At 45.5% G+C, this 12,415-nt stretch overlaps 1 protein-coding gene across 1 annotated transcript in view; it reads left to right on the forward strand.

Annotated features, from left to right (window-relative positions):
- Window positions 1-12,415, forward strand: part of LOC134335765 (protein unc-13 homolog B) — a 59,930-nt gene that overhangs the window by 22,225 nt on the left and 25,290 nt on the right. The window contains exons 9-10 of the mRNA XM_063018358.1: window positions 6,992-7,240; window positions 7,799-7,886. Coding sequence (XP_062874428.1) covers window positions 6,992-7,240; window positions 7,799-7,886 — 337 coding nt within the window. The remainder of the gene's footprint in view (window positions 1-6,991; window positions 7,241-7,798; window positions 7,887-12,415) is intronic.

Genomic DNA, 12,415 nt, shown 5'->3' on the forward strand with positions numbered 1-12,415 from the left:
CCCTGCTGGATCAGTCAAAGGTTTGATCTCAATGTGTGACAAAGCAACTCCAAAAGCAGGTATGGGTATCATATCTAAGGAAATTCTGCAAAGTGATAAGTCAACATGCAAACCATTGCCAGTTATTTCTGCTGTACCAGAACAAGCCTTGACCCCAGTGTTAAAACATGCAATGAGCCCATCTACAGACACATCCGCAGTCTCACCAATTGCTAAGGATTCTTCACCTACTACTTCAGCAAGCATGGTGCAGTCCTTTAAGCCAAGCCCTAGTGAGCCTCTTTCCAGTCTGGCACATAAATCAGAGCCTTCTTCAGCATGGAGTCCGAGATATACTGCTTCACCTATAGAATATCCACAACCAAGAACTCTTCCAAGTCCAGGTTACACCTCTGGACCTTCCTGTCCTGCTGATACTTTACCAAGTCCAGGATATGAAGTAAAAAATGCTGCAGTACATCTACCATATACTTCTTGCCCAAGTCCAGGATATGCTGCTTCACCTCCCATGGAATTTCTCCCACAGGAACATTTTTCAAGTCCAGTACATACCTCAGAGCACTCTGTGACTTTATGTTCTGTTCAGACTCCTTCAACTAAATATGGATCAACCACTGCTACCGTCTTTTCATCCTCTACACCCATTTCAGTTCCAGGCTATAATGCTCTACCTCCCAATGAAATGTCATCATCTTTAACAAGCTCTATGAGTGTAGCAGAGGTGTCCGATGTCTGTCCATCTGTTGAACCTTCATATCCAGCTTTACCTCCTCCAGCACATGTGTCCCTCCATCCAGTGGTTTCCTTAAATGATAAACAAACACAGTCTCTCAACATGGACGATAAAATACAAGGAAAAATAACAGATGATCAACCAAGTAACACTGGTCAACACATCAACTCAACTTTAAGTGGACACGTCTCCCAAGCACCCACTATTATTATAACAGAGGCCGAGCCAGAGTCTCAAGAGCCGTCTCCAGTAATCTCACATGAAACTGAGAATCCTGAATACGAGGCAGCTTCACCTGTAAACACCGTGAGCTCTGAAGCTTCTATGGTTACCTCCATCTCAACAGAAACAATGCAAAGTAATTTGCCTTCTGTAACTGTCACCAGCGTTTATCCTAATTCATCACAGCCTTCAGTTTCACACACAGTTACACGCATACCTGAGCAAATCATATCAGCTACATCATCTACAACCTCCTCACACTCCACCGTATTACCAAGAGAGTCTACTCCTGATACTGACCTAGCTTTAAATTCAAGTATGAGTCAAAGCAAGAATGGAGAATTAGATCATCTTCAGAAGCAGCCCACAGCTGAATCTGTTTTATCTGAGATGTTAATCCTCGAGGACGTTTCATGTTTTGATAAAGTTTCACCTGCTGAGGTAAGGAAGCAAACTGTAAGTTGTACTACATCACGTTCCAAGAAGATGCTGATTTATCAGATTCTGAACTGTCCAGAGGAGGGGTATCCTAATGAGGAGAAGATAACTTTGCGTGAAACGCGGCATGATGCTACCATAATAGAAACGTTTGATCGTGTTAGTGAAGCTACTCAAGACACAAAACAAGTGCTTGTTTTAGAGCAAAGTCAGGAAGACACAAGCACCATCGTAACTGCTTTAGCATCATCTACAGAGAACTGTTCAGCAATGATCTCTTCTTCAACCTCAATATCATTGAACGATACAGAACAACCACCTATTTCATCAAACGTACATGACACAACGTCCCATAAAACGCAGGAAGTTCTTCCAGCAGAAGAGGAAATCTCAGGTTCTGTCTCTGTTGATCAGCATGAAGACAAATCTGCATTAGAACTCAACCCACCTGTTGGTGTGATAGCATCTTCTGACCCTGATAAGTTATCAGAAGTCGATACAGAGGAGCCAAACCTCAAGAGTGAAAGTGGTGGATCTGAGAAACCTGAAATAACAAAACTGAAGGCAGAATCTACTGAAGCTGTTGAAGTTTCAAGACAAGGAACCTTTTCTCATAAGGAGGAACAGTCGACTCTTTTGGAAAACTCCAAATCCATAAACCCTGAATCCAAACAAGGACATCGTCATTTTGGTGTGACACCAGACATTTCTATAGAGAATGAAGAAATGTCACAAGAAACACACAGTCCAGGTTCCAGTGCTGAGCTCTTACCTGATAAGAATGACTTGCTTTCCACTGCTGCTCCAGAGAAGAAATCTAGTCCAGATTCATTACCATTGCATGGTGGTTCACCTTCTGCCACTTCACAGCCTCAAAGTGGATCATCAATACTTAGTGGCCTCCTTCCAGAAACTTCCAAAAAAGCACCTGGTGCAAGTCTGTTTTCAATGTTCAGTGGTGCCAGTCCAGAAGATGCTGGTCCACCATCTGCCCCAAAAAAGACCACAGAAAAGGGGTTGTTTTCTTTGCTTGCTGGAGGTCATTCTCAACCACCACATAGTCCATGTGGTCCAAGAGGACAGACACCAGGAGTAGGACCCAGGGGTGATTCAAAACCTGGGCCAACAGGTCCTTTAGGACGAGGAATAAGAAGCCCTGTTTCACAATTCAGAGGACCACCACCTAAAGATACACCAGTCAAGGGTCTATTTTCTATGTTTAGTGGGTCTGCTACACAGACAACACCTACAGGTGGCGCTCCAGCTAGACCACCTTCTTCAGGATCTTCAACTCTAGGGAGTTTCCTGTCTGGATCACATACACTTAAAGACAATACTGGATCTGGCTTGTTTTCCATGTTTGGTGGGACCACTGGCCAATCTTCTCCAACAGTCTCACCAGTAGCAGATAGTCCCAGTAAAGAGCCACCAGGTAAAGGGTTGTTTTCAATGGTTAGTGGACAAACATCTTCTGAGGCAGACAGTTTGTTTAAAGTTCCTTCAGTGTTCTCCCGAGGAGGTGGTTTGGACAAGCAAAAATCAAGTGGGTTCGGCCTTTTGAGCTTTATGGATGAGAAAAGAACTGGTGAACCTACACCTGATGAAATAGACCCTACAAAACCTGAAGATGCAGCAAGTTTGAATGAATGTCTTCCACGTAATGTCTTAATATCTACCACCGGTAATAATGACATCCAAGATGCTGCATCATTACACGAGAAGCCAGTAGAAGTTACTCAGGATATTCCAAATATGCATGTGTCCACATCCAATGAAAATTGTGAAAACATCAGTACTGAAACTAAAGATGAATCTGTTAATGATATCCAAACATCAGAAGTTGAAGGTATTCTTGAAGACAAAACCTCGTCTGCATCTGAAGTTTCCCATAATCAGGAAATTGAGAAGTCGGAACATGAGGTCAAAGCTGTGAAACATCAAACTTTGAACACAAATGAATTTCAATCACTGACTGACAAGGAAACTCCTGAGAGCTTTGAGTGTCTGGAGCACTTACAACCTGAAGCAACGTCAAACTGTGAGGTAGCACTAGAACCTGCTACACAAGCATCAGCTGATGGAGATGCATCATTAAGCCGTCCTTCCTCTGGAATTACAACTCTCTTAAACATCCTGCCAGAATCATCCACACTCAAAGGAAGTAAAGGATCTGGCCTGTTCTCCATGTTTGGTGGTGGCAGTGCTCAGACTTCTCCAATTTCAGCTTCAGTAAGAGATGCACACAAAGAGTCAACAGGAAAAGGGTTGTTTTCCATGTTTAGTGGACCAACATCAACTGAGTCAGAAGGTTTGTTTAAAGTTCCCTCTGTGTTCTCCATTGGAGGTGGTTCAGACCAACAAAAATCCACTGGGTTTGGTCTTTTGTCCTTTATAGAGGACAAAACAACTGATAAATCTATACCTGAGGATGAACCCTCAGCAAAACTTCACGAAAAACATGAAAGAGTCGACAATAAAACTAAAGATAAATCTGTTTCTTCAGACAAAACCTTAATCTCATGTGAAGATACACATACCCAAATAAACGAGCAATCAGAAAATGAGATCAAAGCTGTGGAACATCCAACAAAAGAACAATCTCAAAAACAAACATCCTTAGAAAGTGAAGAGACGCTTGATGTGGAAAAAATACCCACTGAACACATTAAGATTAGTGAACAGGAAACAGACACTTCAGAGATTTATGAGACCTCAGACCCTGAGAAACTTTCAGACTTTGTAGAATCTAACAATAAGTCAGATCCAGAGACTTTATTACTGGCTGATGAAACTCCAGAGTCAAGCAAAGCTTCTGAGATGGAAAAAAGTCCAGATAAATATGAAGAGTGTGTTGAAACCGAGAGACCTCAGGAACCAGACAAACCCGTGGATTCTGTGAGTCCCAGTGAAAACAGAACAGAAACAGAAATACAAAGTGAATCTGAGAAAAGTGGAGTAAACACAGATGTTGACCTCGCCATGCTACTCAGAATGGAGCCGGCTACAGTTGAAGAACTGGAGTCAGCAGATAAACAATCAACAGAACCACCAGCTCAGATGGTTTCAGAGCCCCAGCCTGTGTCTATTCAGCAGCAGCCAGAAACATTAGGACCTATGGGCCAACCTAAACCAAGAATGGGTGGGCCTCCTGGCCAGCCAAGGCCTGGTCTTCAAGGCCCTAGACCTGTGATGACTAGCCAACATGGACCAAGGATGCCTGGTTCTCAAAGACCCCCCGAGTCCACTGCATTTTCTGGATTTATGTCCATGTTCTCGGGGCCGAGTGCCTCCAGCAAGCCTGCAACGTCCGGCTTCTTCTCATCACCCGGTCCTTCATTCTTTAAATTATCTCCCTCTGCAGGTACAAGTCCTCACAATCAACAGAAGAGCTCATTTTTTAACCTGCCCACAAGCTTACCAACTGGCCTTCCAACAGATTCTCTGAAAGGTGATCTGTTTGGGTTATTAAAAGGTACAGATGCTGCCAAACCAGAGGAGACAAAACCTTCAGCAGAGACCCAGGGCCAGGGTGTAAATGTAAAAGAGACAGGAAGTGCTACAGGTCCTGAATCAGTGGCTTTATCTACTGAAACAGAAACTCAACAGCAGGAGGAAAAACATGTAAAAGACAGTGAGAAGTCTGACACTGACCTGAACACTGAATCTGAAGACGTTCCTAAAGAAGCTTTTAGTGGAAATCAGATGGAGTCACAGCCAGAAGCTGCAGTACCTCCAACCACCACCAAGGATACCGCTCAGGAAAAACATCTACCATCACCTCCTCCAGCTAAGGGCGCGTTTGACCTGCCTGGTCTCCCCGCGGCATCTTTAGGTGGTCTGTTTTCAGGCGCTGCTGAGGCAGCAAAGCCCTTCAGTTCTATTTTTGGTTCCTCCTCCACTGCTACTTCAGCAGATACAAAGGGCCCTCAACAAGAGCCAGAATCCGGGGGCCTGTTTTCTGGCTTCAAAGGCTTCTCCGCTGGTCTCTTCCAAGACGACAAGCCGGCTGTCAGAGAAGAAGACAGCGTGTCTGCGGCAACCATGTTTGGGAAGAAAATCGGCTTTCCATGGCAGAGCACAGCACCTCACACACCCACTGCAACGGTAACCACACCACCCAAACCAGAGGAACTGGAGAATAAAGACGGTCGTGATGTACCAGATCCTGACAGGTTATCCTCAGAATCAGAAGATACAGAGAGCGCTGATGACAGTGAGACAGAAGGACCCACAGACACGTGTTCAGATAAGCAGCAGAGTTTCGACAGTCCAGAAAATCCTATAGCATTAGAGCAGGGTCCAACAGAACCTGGAGATGATAAAAGAGAGGAACTTCATGATGAAGGTGCTTTCTCATTTAAAGATGAGGAGGAGCCAGCAGACAGCACGCTGAGGACAGAACCTGGAGAAAGGCTAGTAGTAACATGATTAATGGCTGTGCTGAGGCTTTACCTTGATTTTAACCCTACCCTTCACTTCCCCTCACTGTAGTGTGATGTGTTAGCACTGTTAGACCTATCCTTTTTTTATTAATGGACTAAATTATTTATGATTCATGCATGAAATAATGTAAAGAGTAAAAAATGATTATTTACTGATCTATACTGACTTATTTTCCACCCAAGGTTACCCTGGTAATTGATGGTATTTGAGTTTAGTCAGAGTTCTGCCAGAAACATTCTCACTTAATAAGCAGCCGACCGCAGCAGTAATAAAGGTACAGAAAGTCTGTTTCCTCAGGGCCGGAGCCGACAGTCTGAGTGGCACTGATGGAAACACGTGCATAAATTATTTATAAACGACCTTTCCTCATGCATATGGGTGGATTGTTTTCTCTCAGCGTGCCTGAATTATTCCATCACCCCCAGCAAGTTTGTTTACATCAACGAAAATCCAGGAGATTTATGCGTGGAGCTGCGGGCTACCACCAAGGTGCGGAGAAAATGTAATGACGAAGGTGATTTTGCCAAACCCAAAGGAAAATCAATCACCGTGGTTAACCAGCGCAGACGACAGCGCAGACGACAGTGCAGGGTCTCCTACAGGCATTAAGCACAGTTATGTTGGGGACGCGACGTCTCATTTCACTTGGTTTTGAAGTTGAATGGACTAAGTGAAAGTGTTTCTACACGGTCTGATGGTACTGTAGTGTCTGTGTTCCTGACCATTCCTGCACCTTTGCTTCCCCTCCTTTACTTCCTCTAATTATAATACCTATAATTTTAATTAATCATGTAGAGCTCATCAGGGCTCGTGTACTGAGTACTTCATTCCTAATTATGTTAATAACTACCTGAATGTTAGAATTCTGAGCCGTTCTTATAAAGAGACCGATCACGCCGGATTCATCCTAATGCTGAACAACTGAACTATAGCGAGTCCCAACTTTTTTATAAAAATATAGATATATATACACACAGCCGGGCCGGGCCAGGATGCTGAGACATCAGTTCTCATCATAAATATGAGAGCCCAGGCCGTGTCTGAACCATATTCCAGTGCCTCGTGTCTCTTTATAAGTGCTGTAAATGTGCTTGAGGGGCTTGAACATATACAGTACACAGTAGTGAGTCTGTCCTCCGTGTCCTGTGTCTTCAGCCCGGCGGACAGCTCTCGCTTTGGCTCGTCCGGTAACCTCAGCCAGGCCAGCTCCCAGTTCAGCTCCGAGCCAGAGGAAAGGACGGACCCGGACAACCGCGCCAGACCTCCCGCCGGCGCTCCGCCTCAGCCGCTCTCTCAGGACGTAGAAAAGGGTGAGAGAGAGATACAGATGAGCTCGAAAGAGGGACAAAAGAGGAGGCTGGTGCCTCGACAATCACTGATTAATCATGTGAAGAAGTCCGAGAGGTGAGTGGTAAACTGATGAGGAATAACAACGCCTGATCCGTCCTGCTAATTACTGCTTTTGTTGTCTTTCAAAAGAAAGTGGAGTTGTTTCAGAGGGAATGATTTATTTAACCTTGGCTTTTAACACCGGAGTGTAAATGGTGCAAAAATCATGTCTACAGCTCAAATCATTATCATTATTATATGAGTGAAAGACACAAGTCACACTGGACATGCAGTTTTACCACTCGACCATCAGATAGCCTTAACATGATTCACACTGACCTTCACTGGTGTGGTTATATCTGCCCGTGAAGCATTGGGATTGGGATTGGGATTGCACGTACACACAGTGTTATACATTTCAGGGGGCAACACAGTGGCTTGGTAGGTAGCACTGTCACCTCACAGCAAAAAGGTCCTGGGTTTGAATCCCAGGTGGAGCAGTCCGGGTCCTTTCTGTTTTCATCTAATGATCAGACTGTTAACGGTAACGAGCTCTGCAGATAGCATTGTTCACACACACACACACACACACACACACATCATTCTGAAGTCGTTATCATGTTCTTATTTTAGTTTCAGTAAAGTCGACCCTCCTTCCATCGCACCATCTCGCCTACTTTGGCTGAAGGCCATCAACAAGGTCCAGTTTCAGCTGCACCAGGTAGGAGAAGATCTGCTCCTGTACTGTTTACCTCTCTCTCTCTCTCTCTCTCTCTCTCTCTCTCTCTCTCTCTCTCTCTCTCTCTCTCTCCTCCTCCTCCTCATGTTTGTACTGGACCTGATCAGTGTGTTTATATATCGTAATATCATTCCCTGGTCTGGTCTGGTGTGGTGTACTCAGATCAGCTCTGCTCAGGTCCTTTGGTTGATTGAGGTTCACTTCAAGCAGATCTCAGTGTGATGTGATAAATTCTTCTGATGGTGTTCCTGTGATCCTTATTATATAAACATGTGCTTCTGTAAGTGTTTTGTTATGGTTGTGTGCTGTCCTCACTTGGTTCTCAACTGGTTTGTTCCATAATCATGAACCTGAGAGAAGAAAAAGCAAAAGAGGAAAGAGCTGCAGTAGTGCTGGAGATGGACACAACACAGGTCAGCTGCAGCCCAAAAGCTCCAGGATCAGGTTCATGTACCTTTCACAACAGGATCTGGCTCTTCTTACAGGAGACAACTGTGCAACCAGAGGAACTGATTCCATCTGAACTTATTTTAGAGTCACACACATTTCATCTAAGAAACATCCAAATAATAGAAAGCGGGACAAAAAACCTCTAAACATTATAAGAAAGAAGCGGTGAGAAGATCCAGACTCAGCAGGGACCTCCAGCACAGTTGTGAGTCTCTGTAACCAGGTCACAGGTCAGGAGTGGTCTGAAACCCAGCGTGCGGTGAGCAGAACTCAGAGCCGTTCTTCTGAAAGAGAAAAGCCACAGGCTGTTATTTCAAAACATGTCAGCTAGAAAAACTCCTCATTCTTTTACCATAAGACAATGTGTCATGGCAACCGTGCAGCATTACTATGGAAACAAAATCTTGATGTGCCCAGTGAAAGTGATGGAGTGAGCGTATAGCTAACTGCTTTAATCTTTAATGATAGCGCCCGGGCTGCTAGATCACATTTATTATCAGACTTTAACCATCAAGGAGCAGGAACGCACCAGCTCGGCCCTGCTGTACATTTTACTGGCTTTTACCAGACTTGTGAGGAGTGTGCAGCATGTTCTAGGTTCTCGACACCAAGTGCTGCCAGACTTTTGGAGTTCTGAAGAAAGAAAGAGCTGAATACTCAACTCCCCCAACTGTTCCATCCACATCTTTAATGGTTACTATCATCAGCTGTCGTAACCACTGGTATGTAATAAGCATTGTGCTAATGATGAGTCTGTCTGAGCAATCACACACATGTGGTACTGATCTAGGGTACGGTCCATTTTTAAACCCGTGATCCAACATTTAGGGGTTCCTCCTATTGCTGGGTGTCCTGTACTGTACCTACTGCAATCGCTGCTGTTGTTGATGCTATTGTTTACAGTTACACTGGTCTGATAATGGTGCCTTTATTAACCTGTAGGGCATTAATGATCATTAAGACCAAACAATCAATCATTACAAATGAGCAGCCCCAGTTCCAGACTAACGCCCAGTGTTTTAAAGTGGCTCCGGACCCACTGTGGCCCTGAACAGGATAAATCAGTCTGTAAATAAAAGAATAAATTAATGATAATCGTAGCCAAACCTCCAAATCACAGAGGTTCTGACTCAGTACCAGCATTACAGCGCTGGTTCATGAACTGGATCGTCGCTCTGGAGGGAGGATTGTGGAGCGAGAAGATCTGAGAAGATCCTGAGTGAAGAATAAGGCAGGAGATGGTCGAGCGAGAGAGTGAGAGAGCGAGAGAGCAAAACAAGTGTGAGAGAGCGAGAGCATCTACGTTCATTCCAGTGAGTGGATGTTCTCCGAGCAACAGGAGGAGAGGGGCGTAGAGAACGTACCGTACACCAGCTACACATGGAGAACTAGTGGAGTGGAGCAGACTGCAGGAGAGATGGAGCTGGATCATCAGATCCTCAGGTGTTTAAGGTCTAAGATGAATGAAGAACTTCTGCACCTCTGGGTTTATCGTGCTCATCACTGAGGAGCAGCTGGATGATAAAGTTAACGTTTTGTTCCTGTGGGTGCTCTGGTTTCTTCTCACTCTGAGGTGAGTCCTCCTGTCCTTTCTTCTGAACTTAGTGACCTGGTATCATAATGATTTTAGAAGATCTCAGCAGAACAAAGGTCTCTCATGTGGCACATGCGTCCACGCCGATCCTGCTCCTCAGGAACCCGTGCTCCTCAGGTTCTAGACTTTATCAGCTTCCAACACACTTTATCGTGCTCGGTCTGATCTCATTCCTAAACCAACCCTGAATCAGTGCATGAATGGACCACCAGGTGTAAAACCTTCTAACATGAGCATGTTCTCCTAAACCAGGATTGAACACCTGAGAGAACATGATCAGGTCTGCACTGAATGGGTGGGATGGTTTTGTTTCTCTCTGAAGCTCAGTGTTCTCCTGCAGATGTGTCCAGCTGCACCATGATATTGCACTAGTAGAAGTTTGATAAGTTGTGATGGCTGGCCAGATGTGTCTGAGAGGAAGCACATGTCAGCCAGTTCCTCCACCCATTACATTTAGTTAGCAAAATCTACCTCCTTTCTTTTCCAACGGTTTGTCCATCTGTGTTTAAGCCCAGTCTTTAATCACTGTCTGATGAGTTTGGTATGTTCTCCACATGCTTTCCTTCTAATTTAATTTGCCTGTAGATTAGTGCCACCCTGATCAGGACTAAGCAGGAGTCACAGTGCACAGGTAGTATCAGTCTCCTTCTGCCTCCTAAAACATTCCAGTAGATGAATTGGCCGCTCTGAATCTCTTTAAGTGAGTGTGTTGCCCTGTGATGGATGTAACAGGGCTGGTTCGTGTTCTAATAGCAGAAGAAGGAGGGTGGAGATGTTGATGGAGGGAGAAGTGATTTGGGGAACCTGGACCCAGGTAGCACGAGGTTGTCATGGTTACGTTTTCCGAATCCGTGCGGTCCTGCAAAAGCGTGAGCTTTCAAACGGTGCCGCAGAAACGTGGAGTAACGAGGACGTGATTTCTGCTGCTGACTTCAGACAGATTCAGCTCAGTGGTTAAGGTCCTGGTCTAGTAATCAGAAGGTTGCTAGTTCAAGCACCAGTTGAAAGAAGCATCCGCTTTTCAATAAGAGGGGAACATGACATTAAACATGCAGTTCTTATTAATCATCGTAATCCTATAACTACGTGATTATTACTTTTAAATCCTGGTTTTATCTCCTCAGCCCTGGACTCATTCCACAGACGTTCATCCACTGATTCTTAAGTCTCAGCCTGGTTGGAACGATCATGTGACTTACACTGAGAGAGCAGCGGGCAGGATTTTATAGGTGTCCAGTCACCATATTAAAATGTTCTCCCGGAGTCGCTTCAACGGCCAGGACGGGACAGGCTTCCCGAAGTACGACCGTCCCAAAAACAGGACGGTGGCGCCCAAGAGGAGGCAGCCCAACCCGAGAGTAGCCATCCTGCTCCGTGGGAAGATCCACCGCCTCCTGCAGGGCTCTGCTGATCACGCCGGCCATGCCATGCAACTTAACTACGCTGGCATTGAAGAGGAAGATGAGGAAGAGGCCGAGGACGTTAGCATGATTGAGGAGTCTTACAGCAGGGAGGTGGCTTCTGCTGAGAGCTGCACAAAAGCAGACGGGCACAACCACGTCGCCCGGGTGTGTTGTGTGGGCGAGGTTGAGTTGAACCAGGAGGGAGGAATCAGAATCCCCTGTACGCTGCAACAGTCCGATCCAACAGAAGTGCGGACGACTCCAGAGGTCAGTGGATCTGAATTAACACTTGATGATGGCGCTGCCACGCAGCAGAACGATTCTCAGACTGTGGAGGAAGTGGCAGAAGCAGAACCAGAGGAGGAATCGAGTACCATCATCGAGCACATACTCAAGGAACTACGAGGCATCAGTAAAGTCCAGGAGGAGATCTCAGACCTCAGGTCGTACCTGTCTTCAGTTTGTGGATCTGTTGAAGAGGTTTCCAGCTGTGTGGATGCGGTTTTGATGGAGATCGAGGGTATTCGCTCAGGCACAAAGTCTGAATCCAGACCCAAACCTTTCACCCATCACAGCTCTGAGAGCTCCTTCTACAAGCATTGTGAGAAGCTCCATGCGTATGAACGCACGGCCGAGAGCTGTGGCCTACATCCAGGCTGTGAAGTGTTCAGAGGAGAATCTAACCAACATTCAGGACAGGAAGAGTCCTGCGTAGCTTCTACATGTACCAGCACTGATGATTCAGTATGTGAGCCGTTCCACCATGGTATTACTGATCAGTCCTCAGATATACCCTTAGATACAGTCAGAAGGAAGCAAAGCCTTGGTTACCACGAGCACCAAGACTTACAGGAATGTCTCAGTTCAAGCTCACTGTCCTCAGACCAGAGTTCCAGGTCTGTCTCTGATCTGGAAGGAGCCTCATCAGGGCCGGTACCTGAGGTACAGAACAGGAATCAAACTGAAGAGATGAAACGTAGTGAAAAAGGTCCGTACTCCAGACGAGTCAGCTTTGAGGAGACACATAGCTTCATCAGACAAGTAGATACCTGGGAACCTAAAGG

The sequence above is a fragment of the Trichomycterus rosablanca genome, chromosome 21 (assembly GCF_030014385.1).
Source record: "Trichomycterus rosablanca isolate fTriRos1 chromosome 21, fTriRos1.hap1, whole genome shotgun sequence".
Classification (NCBI taxonomy): domain Eukaryota; kingdom Metazoa; phylum Chordata; class Actinopteri; order Siluriformes; family Trichomycteridae; genus Trichomycterus; species Trichomycterus rosablanca.